Here is a 16,471-nt window from a genome sequence, read left to right as displayed (position 1 = left end):
AGCCGTCAGATAATCTACGGTGAGTTACAGTGTAAGTGAGACCAACGGAGGAACAATAGACCATTTGCAGCTAACCATTACATGGTAAAAAATAACACCTTGCTGGAGGGCAACCAATGCGACAGGAAATCCAAAACAAAGCGACTTCAACCAGTCATACTTGACTTTGCTTTGTTTTGTATGTCCCGGAGCGGAACTTGGCCTCCAGCATGGCGGAGTTTTGTACCATATTAGTATTTTGTGCCATGTTACCGTTACCTGCAATGGACCAATTGCCGTTTGAACTTAACAAATTAACGTCAGTTTGTTATGCGTCTGTCCTGTTATTGATGATAAATTGTGTCAATGTTATGACGAGATTTAAAAACCTGACGTCAATTTGTTTCTTGCAAAAAGCCAAAACTGATTTTGAAACGAAGGAAAGAAATGTAATTAATAGTCAAAATATGGAAGATGCGATCGCCACACCGCCGCATAATCCGGATTTAATCGCTGTATTAAATACAGGAAATCACAGGCTCGTAAATTAAACGTTTAGTACGAATGCAGCCAGAAATACAATTTAAAATTGCTCAACTAACCTTTAATCCAGTGAAACTGTTCACAAAACTATCCGCCAAAACGCAGTTCAGATTCTTTATTTCATCGACAGCACAAATTTCCCGCTCACCGTCGATTTTTAGGTCCGAAGCCTGAATAAAGATCTCATCTTTTCGCTCTAAGGTTGCAATGGTTTCTTCAGGTTTAAGCCTTAAATTTAAGATGATTCCCTCAATGAATACTTCTAGATTTGTGGTATGATTGTCGCCTTTTTTAAGAATGCAGCGCTAAATAAGTGCTGAAAGGTTTAAAAAAAACTTTCGCTGACTGGCAGCTTTTTAAATTCCATCCGTCTGTAGTCTTATAACACTATAAACTAGTAATAGTTCTCACTATAAAGCTGCCCCCGCCTTTTTATAATTTGTTTTACATCATTCTAAGTTTAGTGGAGTCTTTTTGTCGCTTTTAATTATTGATGCCGATGGACTACACAATTAGACTTCTTTTTAGGCGGTGACGCCTATATGTTATGGCCCGGTGGACGGACGTGTGAGGAGTGGGAGATTACTCCAACCGAGTAGCACTGGGAACTAGGCACTTTGTTGTTTACTCAGTTTCGGTACGCCATCTTTGATTGTCAATGAGTATGAATCAACTTTAAGAGCATCCATCGGCAAAACGCGTTTGATTTCTAACGTACAGTTAATGATGTACTGGATAATTGCGAGCTCGCTTAAAGTACTTTTTTACCGTTGTACGTGTATTCGAAGTCGGCATACGTGATGGCAGACTAAGATGACTGATGTTGAATTTGACGAGCGAAGGCCGGTTAGTGTCATAACTTTTGAAACCTTTCCAAAAGGGAGACCGATGGCAGCAGTATCTTGATTATATTGCAAAGGTGAGCTATCTAAAATCATTGTTTGCCTTTACGTGCATTCCTTTTACTGCTTTTGATAATATTTATTCGGGTATTTATCTCAAGCCATTAAAAATAACACAGTGACGGTATCCGTATTTCTATTTGTACGAGAAGCCAGAGTTCAGAAAGAACTTCTACCCTATTGCTGATTTAGCTGATCTAAAATGTTTTGTTTGATAAGTTGCATAAATGCATGTAAGTGATTCTAGTAAGCGGTGTTGACTTCATTACATTTCAGACCATTTCAATACGGAAATATCACACAATCTTCAGTATCGACTAGGTGTGGAAATCAATCCTGGGCCTTTCTGTTGCTATATGACGAAGTTCATAATGATTTAATGTATTTATCTTATCATACTGTAGGTTTGTAATGTATTGGAGGTTCGTTTTGTAGTCAAGGCAAATAAAAATTAAAATGAATAAGAAAAATGCAATTTCTGGGATCATTGTAAAGCGTCATCGCCTGTGCATGCATGTATGCGTGCCGGTTATTTTACTGTGCAATGTACGTCACGACCGACATTGTTTGCTGCAGAATTTCTTGTTGTGTGACACTCCGTTGCGTCCTAAAAATATTCACAGGTTCAAGTCGAATATATCACCTAGCGCGCGGAACTAACTCCTAGAGGAAATAACACATAACACATTATTCGTGGTGACAACACGCAAGCTTTATATTCCCGGGCTTATAACATTCAAAATAACTTTCAATAATTTCCAGGCCAAAAAGCCCAAAAATTCCACGAGTAACAAAATATGGCACATTCAAAGATTCGAGAAAACAATTTTTAACCTTATTCAACCCACTCTTTGGATCAAATAATCTGACAGTTTGTTAGCGAAACGAATTACCTTGTATTACATGACAAAGTTCATGCTTTTGTTTATTGCTCGTTGAAAGATGTAAACGATACAGCAAACCTCCGAAAGCACTCGAACCAGCTCTTGGAACACACGTAGCCAAGAACACGAAACTAATTGCTCGAAATCTGTCGACGTATTACTATGATATTACTATAAACAACTGCTTCAAATATCACTTAACACAACCAAAGCAGAGAAACTGCTCGAACATATCTGTGAACACGCGTAAGCCAAAATCGGAAAACGAAATGCTTCTAAATGATGGCAAAGCTCGAAGGTGACGAAACGCGACCTCGTGGTTGCAAGTACCCGACACCACCGTGCGCGCTTGCTAAAATATTACCCGTCACGACCGTGCGCGCCTAGTTTCGTCAAATCGAGAACGCTTTGCCCATTACAAACACATTTCTTACTTTTTCAAGAGATATTCTTTGTCCTTGTATGTATACACCCGGGGACTCCTAGGGTGCCTCCTCGGGTTTTGGCCTCTGGGCCAAAACCCTGCGGGGGCAATTAACCAATTAGCGCGCGAGAATTCTTTCAGTTATTGAAAAAAAATCTTTGTCGAAGCACTCGTAGTGTTTCCGCTTTGTATATTCCAAACAGAGAAAAGCGCAGAAAAACGCTGTCGCGAGTAGTAAAGTCATCATGGCGCGCACAGTTGCTGAGCAACTTAGGGACCAAAACTGCAGGCTCAGTCGAGTCCCGTAGAAAGAAATTCACCATAGTCTCACCCTGGTACTCATTCTCGCTGACTTAAGAGTATGAGTTCGTTTTGTAAGAGATGACTGGGGATGCGTCAGAGTAACAAACTAACAATTAATTGATTAATTAATTGGTTCGTTAATTATAAATGAGTTTCCTTATTTCACTAAAGTGCGAATCGTGTAGTTTCAATGAAACTGTTCACTAAGTATAGCTACTGTTAACATTAATTATTTTTATATAAAATTTTTAGCTTATTATTTTTTAGATTTCTGTACATAAATATATATTTTAATTTAAAACATAAGGAAGTTGCACATTTTTAACAATATGAGTAACTACTTCAGAAATGTATCTTGCGTTAGGCAGGTAGCTCATTTCACGCCCTGGATAAAAAAAAATCACATGCAAAAATTATTTTTGCATGTGATTTTTTTATATTATAATATTATATTATTATATTATTATTTTCTTAATATTATTTAATAATATTAAGAGAATGGGAAATACGTCCAAGTGAATGTTTTAATCATATAAGTACGCAGAATTTTTTTAACATAAAATATTTAGCTTTTATTTCCTGTGTACCAATGTACAGATTTTGGATCGGTTTTTCGTGATTTTCAGAATAATTCAGATCGTGGCGAGTGTTAACAGGCTTTAATTATTCTGGACATCACAGAAAACCTTTTCTAAAAATGTTATTATTTTATTGTATTATTACCGTTAGTAGTATAATTATACTATTAAACTAAGTAATACTATAGTATCAGTAAGTGGTTTTCTTTCTATCTTTTTGCAAATGACAAAAACAAAAAAAAGGGAATAATAATAAAAAAGAAAGAAAAAGTCAATACTAGGAGGAATTGACACTTAGAAATGAACTTACATAAATGGAAATTCTCATCATTATTGTAACTTAACTTGAGTTCGGTATAACGAGCCTGGGATAATATAGGACGACCACAATCCAAATCCTGCTGTTTTAAGTAAAAAGAATCAACGTAATGAAAAAAAAAAAAAAAAAACAGCCAAAAAAATTTCATTACCGTTGGATTTTGATATCTACTGTAGAATAGAAGTTACAAAGACCCAGTGGCACGCCCCATCCAAAATGTCAATGAGGACCATCCCCTGCCCCCGAGGAAGGAGGCTACGAGTTAATAGTGAAATAAGTTTCAGGCCGAGGTTTGTGTTATCCACTAAAGCTGAAGGCTGCAACGGATAACACAAAAGTCGGCTCACAAAAAAAGAAATAGATAAAAATAAATTTAAATTTTAAGAAACATCCGCTGCGAAAGCAGACATGGATTACCGATTGTTTTTGGTAATTATCTTAACGCTTCAAATTTCACTTGTTAATCTTCGATTATAATAACATCTTATCAGTAAAAAGTCTTGAAAGCTAGACTGAACCTGAGCGCCAACCAAACGCCATGCTTAATCATCTATTTCATTAGTAATTAGCATATAGTGGTCACTGTTTTTCTCAAACTTGTTGGCCTTCTTGTTCCTTTTTTCTCTGTTTTACCTTATACAATGTAAATGTATTATACACATTTCTGTAGTGCACGTGTACTATGATTTTGATCGTTGTAGCAAATGTTATGTATGACGCATACATGCATTTGTATGCGTAATACAAACCTATTATAGTCTTTGTGTGTAGCATACATACTCAATTTTTTAATAATTCACTTTTCACATTCTCGGCGTCTGCAGAGGCCGCGACTCTTTTGGTCATCACCGCCGGTTCCAATTTTTGAACAAGAGCACAAAACTCATTTTCTATTGCCACCTAATCAGAGGTGAGTGCAAGTCCCTACGCAGCGGACTTTTAAATTAGAACCAGCCAGGCAAGTCGTTATTTGTGCTCATCAAAAGAATCGCGGCCTTTAGGAACGAGAATGCTTTTATTGACGATGTGCACTTCACTGAACGTCTCTCTCAGTGTTCGAGTGGAATAAAACAGTTTTTTTTCGAACTGTTTGTTGTTTTGTATTGTCCACATTATTTCTCAGGATCAAATAGCTTTTATAAAAAGTAGTAATATAATGCAGTCACTTTATCCCCCAAGTGTTACAAATGCACGTATAATGTAATGTAATTAGTAAGTAAGTTTTGCATGATATTGTAAATCAAGTTATGTAATTAACAGTAACAAAGAAAAAAAAATCTCGATGATTTGGTAAGTGCAGAATGCAATATGGAACAATTGAAAGTATGATGTTTTATATATGTTCGTGTTTATTTGCTTTACTTTACTTTCGGAAAAACTGTTCACAGGCTACTTGTATTCTTTCCTAGGTGTTCCTTACGTTAATCTTTGCAAACGTAACACGACACTTTCGTTCGTTTGTAACAAAATACTTTTGTTTTCCTTGAAAATGCCGTAACATGAAACTCTTGTTTTTTGTTTGTTTTACGGCGACATCGATGACATTTGTTTAATTTAATTAAGTTACGGTTTAAACTGCACGAAAGACGATTCTCAAAACTAAAGAACAAATCTAATCAAAAAACATCTTTTTCGGAAGGGTTTTTAAAACGCAGTACAGCTAGGATATTTGTTTCCTGGTTATCAGGTGTTCACGCCGAAAATCCCGGTGCAAGTTTTTGCATACCTAATTACGATTTACGAAAGCGCTGTGAACACGTCACACGCTCACTCAAGCATGAAGCCGAGAAGCACGTAGTGTGAAGATTTCTTTCAAGAAATGTCGGAACCGTCACGAAAGCATGTTCAAACACTAAAGCGGCAGAGGTTTTACAAAATAAAACGGAGGTTAGTTCAACCGATGGAGAACAAATAAAAGGAAAGGAAGTGACGGATGTAACATGATATTGTTGTTTTTCTCGCAGATCGCTGTGATGCCTTTTAAGTCTAATTAAATTAACGCCACGGATTCTACAGGAATTCAACCGCATTGAAAAGCACACCACGTTAGGCTTTAATACAAAATTTCTAAACACGTCACTGTTATTTTAATTTTCGATAGCTTGAATTTCAGTTTGTTATTGAAACAGCAAACGAGATACTTTTGTTTTTGTCAAAAACATGTAACATACTTTTGTTTTTGTCAAAAACGGATGTAACATGATGTTTATGGTAACGTGATTTATTTTCTGCAAAGAAGGCGACATTGATTATAACACAGATGTTATCAGGTTATCAATTAATTATGAGATGCTAGATCACCTTTTCTAAGAAAACAGCATTGCCATATCAAGAAATATTTCACATGATCTGCTATGACGCCTTACTGTCTAATTCAATTAATTTGTGGTTTTAACTTGGGGCCACGGAGTCTACACGAATCCTTCTGCAGAAGAAAAACGCAATGTTCGTGATGAAGACTGATCTGCGCATGCGTTTAGCACAAAGTATTTTTTCCAGAAAGAATTGTACCACAAGGAGAGCATAGTGCTTTCTGAAACAAATATATACCTTGAGTTCTTCAATTGTAAGTATCGTAATGGACTCCCCGATTTACCAAGGGCACACGGTCAGGTGCTCTCCATCCCCTCCCCCCTTTACAGAAATAATTAATTAATTGATATTAATTAATTAATTGGTGATTAAAAGTTTACACCGCGTTAGCGGTTTAGTGGCTTAGTGGTTTAGTGGTTTAGTGGTTTAGTGGTTTAGGGGTTTAGCAAACGCCAACCCACCAAACCATCACAATAGTGCATTCTGCACTAAAAACTAGAAATCACATTGTAAATAGTGTGAGTAACCGTATCACAGTCATCATAAGTAACTATTGTAAGTATCCCAAGAAGCCACATTTTAAATTTTGCGTGTGTTTGTTGCAATAAAAAAATTCTCATGTTAACGAATGACTGAAGACTAATATGTTAACCCCGTTAGTGAAGTCGCCGAAATAGAAACATTGAACATAAGTGACATCAATGAGTAATCGATAAAAATCGATGAACAAGATAAGTCAAAAATTATCTCCGGTTATCAATCAGCAATTGGTTATAAATCGATAGACCAAAAAGTTTTCAGTGTAGTCCGTGTATTTTATACTCGTTCATTTCAGAGATGTGTCATGACTTTAATGCAAGGTTGCTGCAATGTTATTATTGATGTTGTTTATTTTTAGCAAGTTTAATACCATTTGATAAGTAAATAAAGGGAGGCCAGTGTTTATTGTAAGGGATTGCCGAGTTAATTATCCCAAGTAATCATTATGACCACTAAAATTAAAACAAGCATTCCAGAGTTAACCTCCCTGCAGCCACGCTAATGTTAACAGCCAACTGATCAGGCGCGCAACAGTTTGGAGTTCAGCTTGCAATATTCTTGGTTCATTTCTAGTGTTTCAGATTAGTACAGCATACACCGCATACATCGAACTCATACTAATACTAAGTACAAGAATAATGTATGAATCATCTTGGGCATCTTCGCTTACACATTCGGAAAAGGTGCCAAAGAGTTTTCGAATAATAAACCTCCAATTTATTAAAAGTACAAACCACATAAGCCTGCGCATGGCAAAGCTGTACATACCACTGCAAGGCTACCAATGTTTAGCCACCCTCACTAGGGGCTCAGTCAACTCTCAGAGTTTGACTTGAAACGCAATTGAAAAATAAATACATGTAAACTATTTGTTTTTATTACAGAGGAAAGCCACATAGCGGTGTTAAACTCGTCTTCATGCGGGTCCTCTATTGTTCAGATGTAATTGAACTTTAAAAATATCAGATGTTTTTAACGGGGCACGATTTCAGTAAAGTCGCAAGAAAAAACCATTGGAGCAAGAAGAGAACCAACAACGAACTCAAACCACAGATGGTAACATGTCGCAATAAAACCCAGGCCACACTAGCCTGCGTGGCCGGCACGCCCGAACTCCCCTTCTTCTTCCCCTTTGAACGCTGGCCACGCAGGCTAAGGCCACGCATGGGAGAAGCGAGCGCTTTTACAACTACACGTACGTCAATCTTCCACCAATCTTGTGCCAGCGACGCGTAAACTTTGCGCTATCCTTGCGTCATCCATTTTTAACAAAATTTGTCGCAAGTTTCTTTTCTTTTTCTCTTTGTACAACGCCCCTAAACCAACAATCCACTGTCACAAACGGCACAGTAACTAGGGCCTGCACTGGTAGTGGTAGGGTGACAGATCCTCGTATGTTCGCCAGCAAGGCGGCAGTAGTACATTGTCTGTTTCCTCCTTTAAGTGATGGCCGCAGCCTACACACTTAATGGAGAAAAGTGCTTGAAAACTGTTCAACCATCTCTGAAAGACAAAGCAACAACGGCAATGTTTTCTTCTTGTACTAAAGATGAGACAAATATTGTAGTTCGACGCAAATGTGAGGGGGGTTAAGTATAAGTATCAGAGGTAAAACGGTCGAATTGAGTGACTCTTACAACCAAACCAGCCACAAAACGGCTTTCAACGTTATCAGAATACACTATTGACGGTCCAATAACTTCTTTAGTAATAAGAAAAGTTAGAGTTTTACCCTTGGTACAAATTGTTATTCTCGTTCGTTCTGGTGTATGGTACGTAGTATTTGATAATGAATAGAAAACAAAGAAAATGTCGAACTTCAAGAGTTAAACTGAACCACAGCACTTCCATTCTTTTTTTTTTTTTCTTTTCAATTAAGTCGTGTAGCCAATATTGTTTTTACCAAGCTTGCTCGGGATTGTCTAACTAGGAGAATATCGGCCTTCGGACTTTTCTGTACGAAACTCCTTGCGCGTGATCCGTCCTGTCAAGGTTTAGGGCCCATATTCTTCCAGTACGACCCTCACATTTGGATAACAAGAAATATGAATAATTATGTATTCAACTTACCAAGAAGCCTCGTACTTGAGCTGTGGGATCAGTTGGAGAGTAGTAATGCAATACCACAGACGTGGCATAATCTGTTATCTGTGAGGTAATAGTTACAAACAAAGCGTTATGTTTATAGCCGATTCTTGAATCATCACGAAACGTTCTTACCGAGTGTAGCGTGACAACACTCAAACCATGTTATGATAATGTCATTAAGTCTCTCGTTCTCGAGGGGTGGGGTATCCCACTCGCTCAAACATGCATCGGTTTTGCAGACTAAGCAAGTGAAACCGCTATTATTATGCCAACGTACAGCCCCGCTGACCGCGAGTTGACGTAGAAGGGCCGGACGGGTTATGTGAGCCCGTACGCAAAATAATGCAAGCTCAGCAAAGGCCATATGCTATTTTGCACGGACCTCTGTTCATACGCCAAGAGCTTCAGCCAGCCATGAAGCCCTTACACTCATTAAAAAAAGCTTAACGAATATCTTCAGTTCCGGGACGAACATGCACCAAGACTCCCTCCGTGTTTATTTTTTTACATGTCCTTTCTGTCTGCTGTTGTAATAGACAAAGGACACGAGTAAGCAATTACCTTTCTAAATACAGCATGACACGAGGGAGACTGTGATTCCTACAAAAAAGAACCAAAATCAAAATAAGAGCAAAATTAGCGACGAAACTTAAAGATGGCTCAGAATAGTTTAGACCTTCCCGTCCTTGGCATTTACTGTAGCCACAAAAGCTTTTTATCAGTAAACAGAGTCCGAACCAAATGACGTCAATTTCCGTTGCCATATTTTACAGTCTGCATATTGTTGTATATACTTTTAGTGTCCCAGGACCCCCATGGATACCAGCCTCGTTGCTGAATGGGCTACCCTGGTTAAATAAAGTTTCTTACTATTACTCTTACTCATGGTAAGTGAAAAGAGGTTTGAGGCTAATAAGTGAAACAATACTTAGTGAAACATTTTGCTTTTTATCTATTTTTGTATTTTTGTCTAATCGGAAAAATAATAGTTTTTGCCTTTTCACTTGTTTTTCACAAGTTTTGTGTTTCATTCGAGATTTCAATACAAAAATGCGACAAGAATAAGCAACGTTTCGGCGTCTTCAAGACTTCACTGTGTTGCACTGTACTCATGATCAGTCAGGACGACTATTCACCTCCTTTTCCAGAAGAGAGCTCTCCTGTATTCCTCTTACGATAACCTGGTCGATTTCTGTCATGCGCAGCACTATTGTAGCCTTGAGCGTCTTTGGTACAAGCACCTGGTAAGGAATTTTAAAATCTTTTGTTAGTAATGTTCTTATCAGATGAGGGAACAATGTTATCAGTTTTAGCAAATCTTTAAAAAAGCATACTAAAAGGCTTCATGTTTGCTGTGGTATTGGGATGTTTATTCCTCAGTCACTATTATGTTACTATTACGAAAAAGTTAAATAGATGTTATAAAGCCAAGGTTAGTGTGGCAGTGATTGTACACTACTGAAGCAAGATAATATTGTTAAAATGCGCTTGTAAATAATTTTCTAGTTGACTTTTAACGTATCCACGTTCTTGCTTTTTTAATCATAATCAAAGCAGGCGAACAGAGAGGGACGTCTGAAATTCAGGCTATATTAGATACATCTCAACCTTTCTTGAGCGTCAGTACTGAGACAGTATTTAAAATTCTTAAATCTTAAACTAAACGTCCTTGTAGCTTTATTGTGACATACGTGCAGCTTATAATAATAATTATTAATTGAACACCAGAAAAAAACACTACCTTAAGGACTTGAGCACCATATGCAGTAGATGATGACAACTCTAAGCGAGGATACAAAACCTTGCACTCCTGCAGGGCCTTCTGTATTTCCCTAAAACAAGCAATAAACAAGACTTGATTACACTGTTACACTCAAGAACTTGTACGCCTATTACATGAATTTTATATCAATTTTATTGACTATTAGTGAAGAAGTAATTTATAGCTAATCAACATAGCAGCTAATACAGGAGAAAATATAGGGTTCAAGTTCCAGAGGGTGCTTGCATGAGAAGAAAACAATCCTCCTGAATTTTTTTTTTCTTCTATTATGCCTGCACCAGCCTCTTCTGTCAAGATTGCTCTCTCTCACTCTTTTGGCTTGTCGTGCACATTCTTTTGGCAGACTGAGGAAAGATTGTGTGGCAAGCAACAAAGATGGGAGGCTGGCCTGGACCAGCTTTGCCTCTGGTACATGTATGCAAAATTAATGCATTAAAGGGGCTATGTCACGCAATTTTAGGCAATTTCGGCACTGACCATTAGAATTAACTGAAATATCACAATAACGGCTTAGAACTGTAGAAAAACTCAAAAGAAACACAGAAAGGCCAAGAAGGGGCATGGATGGGCAAAATTCGCGAAGATTGAAACAGATTGTGTTCGGATTTACTTGAAAAACGTCGGCCCGACTTTTTTCAAGTTTATCTCGATTTGTATGAAAGTGTCATTTACAATGCTCGAAAATCATCCTTGTTTGTTATGTGGCCGTGATTTTGCCAATAAAAGACTTTTGCTCTGCCAATTTGAAGTTTAAATAAATAAAATTACCTAAAATACCTTGACATAGCCCCTTTAAGGTCGCGCAGGACCCTTGCTCATTAATAATATTCATCAGCCAAATTTCTTGACGAGGTGCTATCTTGTAATGCTTTAGTTCGCTACATTTTGAGCATCGATTGCTCTAAAAATTATCAAGGATATTAAGGGATGATGAAATTACATCGTGATTGTCCTTTTACTGAGAGGTTACCGTTTACTGTGATGTTACAAGCTCTTTGAGGTTTAACTGCAGATAATCCGATTTTGTGTCCAAGTTTTCAGCTAGAACAGCGCACCGAATTACAGTGCGGCTACTGTAACCGGGGTCACCCAGACAAAGTTAACCAATCACAAAGCAGAACGGAAACAATAAATTTCAGCATTTTTCCACTTCAGCCAATGAAATGTCGAGTACAGAACAAAGAAATTTCAACTTCTTCGTTCGCCACGAAAACACATCAATGCTAAATTTTGTCTGTATGGCGCTGGATTTTCAATTAACTTCGATTGCATCCCTTTTGAGCTTGAGTAGTTGTGACAGCACAAGTTGGAAAGTAAATATCAGCGACATTAATGAAAGAGGAGTTCGAAACTGTGTCAAAACAGGGAAAGCAACGGCCATGCCATATGTCTCCAGACGTAAAAGTGCGCGACGGAGTTCGCTCGTGACAATTTAGAACAAATTCCTCTACGGCATCAACCGGAGTTTTGGTAGTACCATTTGGAAAATAAATGCACGTAAGGCCAGCAAAGGAAGACATTCTAAAGTGCATAACGTACCAGAGAAAGCGACGATGACAACATTTATTTTTTTCACTTCACACAATAAAATGTCAGTTGAGTAAAAAACAGTGAAGTTTCATTTTGTTCACTCGAGAAGCTATTTACTTTATATGTTGAATAGAGCGTTAGCTAGCGTTGATGTTTCGATTTAAAATTTGAGTAGTTTCACATGCTGTACAAATGAATGTCATTCGTCATGCAAGTTTTCAAGAATCGATTTGTGAAAGAAGTGAACCCGACGGACGTTTGTTAGAATTTTATTCTCGGTAAAAAATAAAACTTATTGCTGGCTGTTTCCGTTTTTCTTGCAATTGTAAAAACAATGCAAGACACAGGACAAATTCCGAACAGGAAAACCGGTGATGTTTTCAACACTAACATACTTGTTCATTTATTTATTTTTATCTGAATTTATTTCTTTTCGAAACAAATTCCTTCACAAGCTCGTCGAGTTGTTGGTCTTGGATGATGAGGAGTGTATGGCGTATTTGAAACTTTCACACTTAGCCGCCGGTTGGCTCTCTCGAGCACCTCAACTTTGCTTTTAAAACAGTTTAAAATTGGTCGCTCATTTGTACGGCAGAGAAGCTTCGATTTTTCCGAGAAAATGCCCGACCACCGTTGTTGGTTACATGCAAATGACTCACAAGTTTAGAAGGTCATGCTAGTGGGCTGTGATTGGCGGATTTCGATCCGGCTTGCTCTTTAGCACGTCGAAAATGGAAGAAGTTTAAAGAACAGTTTCACTTGCTAGTTAGTAATGAAAACGTTACCGATGTTCCTGTTTGGAATGTGTTCTGTTTTCTGCATTGTTACAATTGCGAAAAAACACTGAAACAGCTGGCTATAAAGTTTTACTTTTTCCGAGAATCAAATTCCGCCACACAGTTAGTCCAAACAAACTACCATCGCGTTCACTGCTTTCACAGAGATTGAAATCGATTCTTGCAAACTTGCATGACAAATGACATTCATTTGTACAGCATATGAAACTACTCAAATCTTAAATCGAAACGTCAACGCTAGCTAACGCTCTATTCAACATATCAAGTAAATAGCTTCACGAGTGAACAAAATGAAACTTCACTGTTTTTTACTCAACTGACATTTTATTGTGTGAAGTGAAAAAAATGATATGTACACTGTTTACAGCCTACATGTAGAGCTCTAGTTCATTGCGACACCTTTAATAATGAAGGAAGTGTGAGACCCTAGAATTGCAACTCAATGGCAGCACATATCATGCCCATGAGTTTGCCTTGCTTACGACCATCCTTTGCTATTGTGATTCTCTGGTCTCAAACTTCTCTCTCAATCTTCTAAGAAAGTTGAAGAGGCTACAGGTATGAAAGGACTGCTTGCTTAAATTACTTCTAATAATTTACATGTACCAGCCTCTGAAGTACAAACAGGTTATTCAATATCTACCCTCTCAAGTTTGTCTTTGCCTTCTTTGCTGAGTAATCTGAGCTTTGTACAGCAGAGGGATGATGTCTTTTCAAACACGATAAAGCCTGTTGAGCCTCTGAAGTCAGCTGCCAGTTATATTACAAAGAAAAAATTACATTTTTTATTACAAATATCAAGCCATAAATATTGGTAAATGTTCAACTGTACATGTACGCAACAGACTATTTTACAATCCTGTGAGATGCAACCAATCCTCTGTATGAAAACGAGGTTTGGAGTGACCTTATGATGATAAAGATTAGCAACTTGTTAGTATGATAACACTATAATTAATTCTCAGTTGAACTGAAGCAAGGTTTGTATACCAACAGAGTCAACTTTAGCCTAGCTTCTGCTCAAAGGCCTGAACACTAAGCACAGAACTGTAAAATGTGCTGCCGTATTTACTCGATTCAAGCACCACCACACTTTTTAAATTTTTAGTGTTTCAATTGTAGCACTTACTTGGGGGTGGTGCATATTTGAGGGCGGTACTCTTTCAAAAAAATCATAATGTTTATATACGATAACATGAGAGAGAGACTTATGAATTATAGCCACTTTGAACCCCAAAAAATATAAAGTAACCCAGTAGAATTAAGCACCGCATAATTGTGAATGAATGCAGCGCTTATTTTTCGCTTCATATGCAGTGCTTAATTGGAAATGAGGCTAAAATGGGGTTGGTGCTTTATCAAGTAAATTATACATGTACAGTATACCATATATAAACCCTTCTACAAGGCAATATGGGTTTATACAGACTTACAGTACAGCCATAATTAAAGAAATTCAGTTTGTGGCAAAGGTTAACCCACTCTTGATCACTGATTTTGTTTACACTTTTTGGTTGTTAAGTAAGATTACATTATAAATACAGCTACCCTACAGCTACCCTAGAGCAGAATTAACTGTCCATTGTAGATAGGACTCAATGAGAGTAGCATGTACATGTGTGGATCAGCACAGCAGGGGGAGGGGATATTTCCTTCTATTAAATTTTCTCCAGTTTACCATTGTTTTTAATAGAAAGTACTTTAGAATGCGGAGAACTGTTATCACGGTTAATGTGTATTATAAGATTTTAGTAGCCTTTCATATAGTTCCATACATTCAAATCATTTTATGCTTGTTTAGAAAGCCTGATGCAGGCATGAGAGTGAGTTACAAAGAACTTGCTGCAGAGGATTCCTCTCTCATGTTTGTATCATGATGTAAACATGTAAACACTGTTAAGTTATTACCTTTTCATGCCAGTCATATGTCTCTAGTAGTTTGTCATAGAGAGCAGTTTTGTCTTCAACCGGATCCAAGCTTAATAGTCCTGTATTTCCCAAAGAAAGAGACCGGCTGTCTGTTGAAGAGATCCCATCATTTGCTTTATCCAACTCACTATATCAGATCAGGGAAAATCGATAAATGTGAGTCCCATTAAATTTCAATGAATATAAATAAAGACAAAGGGAGATTTGAGCTTCCACATTCACATCTAGGACCAAACCAGTCCCACCTTCACCTCACCCCCATCCCCCCCCTCCCCCCTTGATTCACCACACCATTAGGAAGCTGCTGGCCTTAAAGGATTTGGTCTTCACACAACTACAAGGTCAATTTTTTTAAAGGAAAGTACGAAGCTAACTGGAATTTCCAGAGGCCAGCAGTATGGGTGGGGTTGGTTGAAACCAAAACCGTTCTGTAGGAGGAGGATGTTTATTTTCTTGAGCAACAAAACATACAAAAACAGTCTAGTAATGAGCCTTGTTCTAGACTGACAAAGAAATTCCAAAATCATTTTGATAAAACCTTGGCTTTCAAATAAATTTTTGTTTCAGATTTTTTGTTTGTTGTCTTAAAACCTTTTTTTGTTCCACCACCCCCCCCCCCCTTCCTTTCTACCCCAGTGCACATACCCATTCGATAATGAGGTTAGCTCCATATAGTTGGGAATTAAACACAAAAAGTGTTTCCACTCAAGCATTTGACTACTGACAACAAAATGTGCGTATGTCTTCCAACATAGTGGGAATTTTATTTTTTTCAAAAAACTCAAATGCCTGGGGTTTGCCCATGGTGGGGGGTATGGGCGCTCTTGGATTTGACTGAAACATTTAAAAATTATAATTCTTGGAGTCTGTAATATAAAGCATTTTTCTAAACAATAATTATAAATATATATGTGATGTCTAAAAAGACACCGAACAGTGTACAGTTATTTTATTTATTTTTTTTTTTTTTATCTATTTTTTTTAACTTAAGCTTAAAGTCTGAAAGATTGCTCGAGATAAATATTTAACGCTTACCTCAAGGCCTTGTGGACATTTGTAAGATTTTTCTTTAGTGTAAGAGTTATACTTGCTCCTTTGGAAGACTCAGAAGAATCTCCAGTTTCCTTATTTACACCGGGATCAGTTGCAAGATCTTGAAAAACTTTGTTCACAGTCGCTCTCAGACTATTTGCAGTTGAAATACATTCATCTATACTCTTCACTTTGTCCGCCATGTTTTGTTATACACCAGTGCCAGTCCTAATCGCCCAATATCAAATCTTTATGCGACTAACCGCTGTTCGATTGGCAAAGTATGCCTCTCTAGGGTCTCATGGGGTGATAAATTGAACACTGGTCTCGTATGTTAAAATTTATAAAGGAAATAAAATTACTCAATAATTTCAGAGCGTCTGTTAAATTTAAATTATTTCGTAACCATAAATAACTATAAGACTGGTTATGCTCAGCTTCATTTTGGTTTAATTCTGGTCAACCCTACCGTACCCCCCTTGCGAGTGAAGTGGGGCTCACTTTAATTTCATCAATTTATAATGCCT

General features: G+C 37.5%; 3 protein-coding genes and 1 long non-coding RNA gene across 5 annotated transcripts in view; 2 read left to right on the top strand and 2 right to left on the bottom strand.

The window, feature by feature from the left end:
• The window catches only part of LOC144642781 (TNF receptor-associated factor 2-like), an 88,026-nt gene extending 86,796 nt beyond the window's left edge, over positions 1-1,230 (top strand). The window contains exon 9 of the mRNA XM_078501864.1: positions 1-1,230. The gene's annotated coding sequence lies outside the window, so the exon portion shown is untranslated.
• Positions 1-16,471, bottom strand: part of LOC144644245 (uncharacterized) — a 97,089-nt gene that overhangs the window by 6,641 nt on the left and 73,977 nt on the right. The gene's annotated exons all lie outside the window — the stretch shown is intronic.
• LOC144642876 (glycosaminoglycan xylosylkinase-like) overlaps positions 1-16,471 on the top strand; it is a 77,585-nt gene that overhangs the window by 52,778 nt on the left and 8,336 nt on the right. The gene's annotated exons all lie outside the window — the stretch shown is intronic.
• Positions 5,047-16,147, bottom strand: LOC144643360 (mediator of RNA polymerase II transcription subunit 27-like). The gene is made up of 9 exons (XM_078502572.1): positions 15,948-16,147; positions 14,892-15,039; positions 13,627-13,733; positions 10,615-10,705; positions 10,010-10,114; positions 9,435-9,473; positions 8,856-8,933; positions 6,742-8,288; positions 5,047-5,210 (listed from the first exon to the last, which is right to left on the bottom strand). The coding sequence occupies exons 1-8, from the start codon at positions 16,145-16,147 to the stop codon at positions 8,139-8,141; spliced, it is 918 nt and encodes a 305-aa protein (XP_078358698.1). The 3' UTR covers positions 5,047-5,210; positions 6,742-8,138.

This window comes from Oculina patagonica, chromosome 1, assembly GCF_052425735.1.
Source record: "Oculina patagonica isolate OP01 chromosome 1, crgOcupat, whole genome shotgun sequence".
NCBI classification, from domain to species: Eukaryota; Metazoa; Cnidaria; class Anthozoa; order Scleractinia; family Oculinidae; genus Oculina; species Oculina patagonica.
Note: the sequence above shows the minus strand (reverse complement) of the source record. Positions and strands in the feature narration are given on the sequence as shown.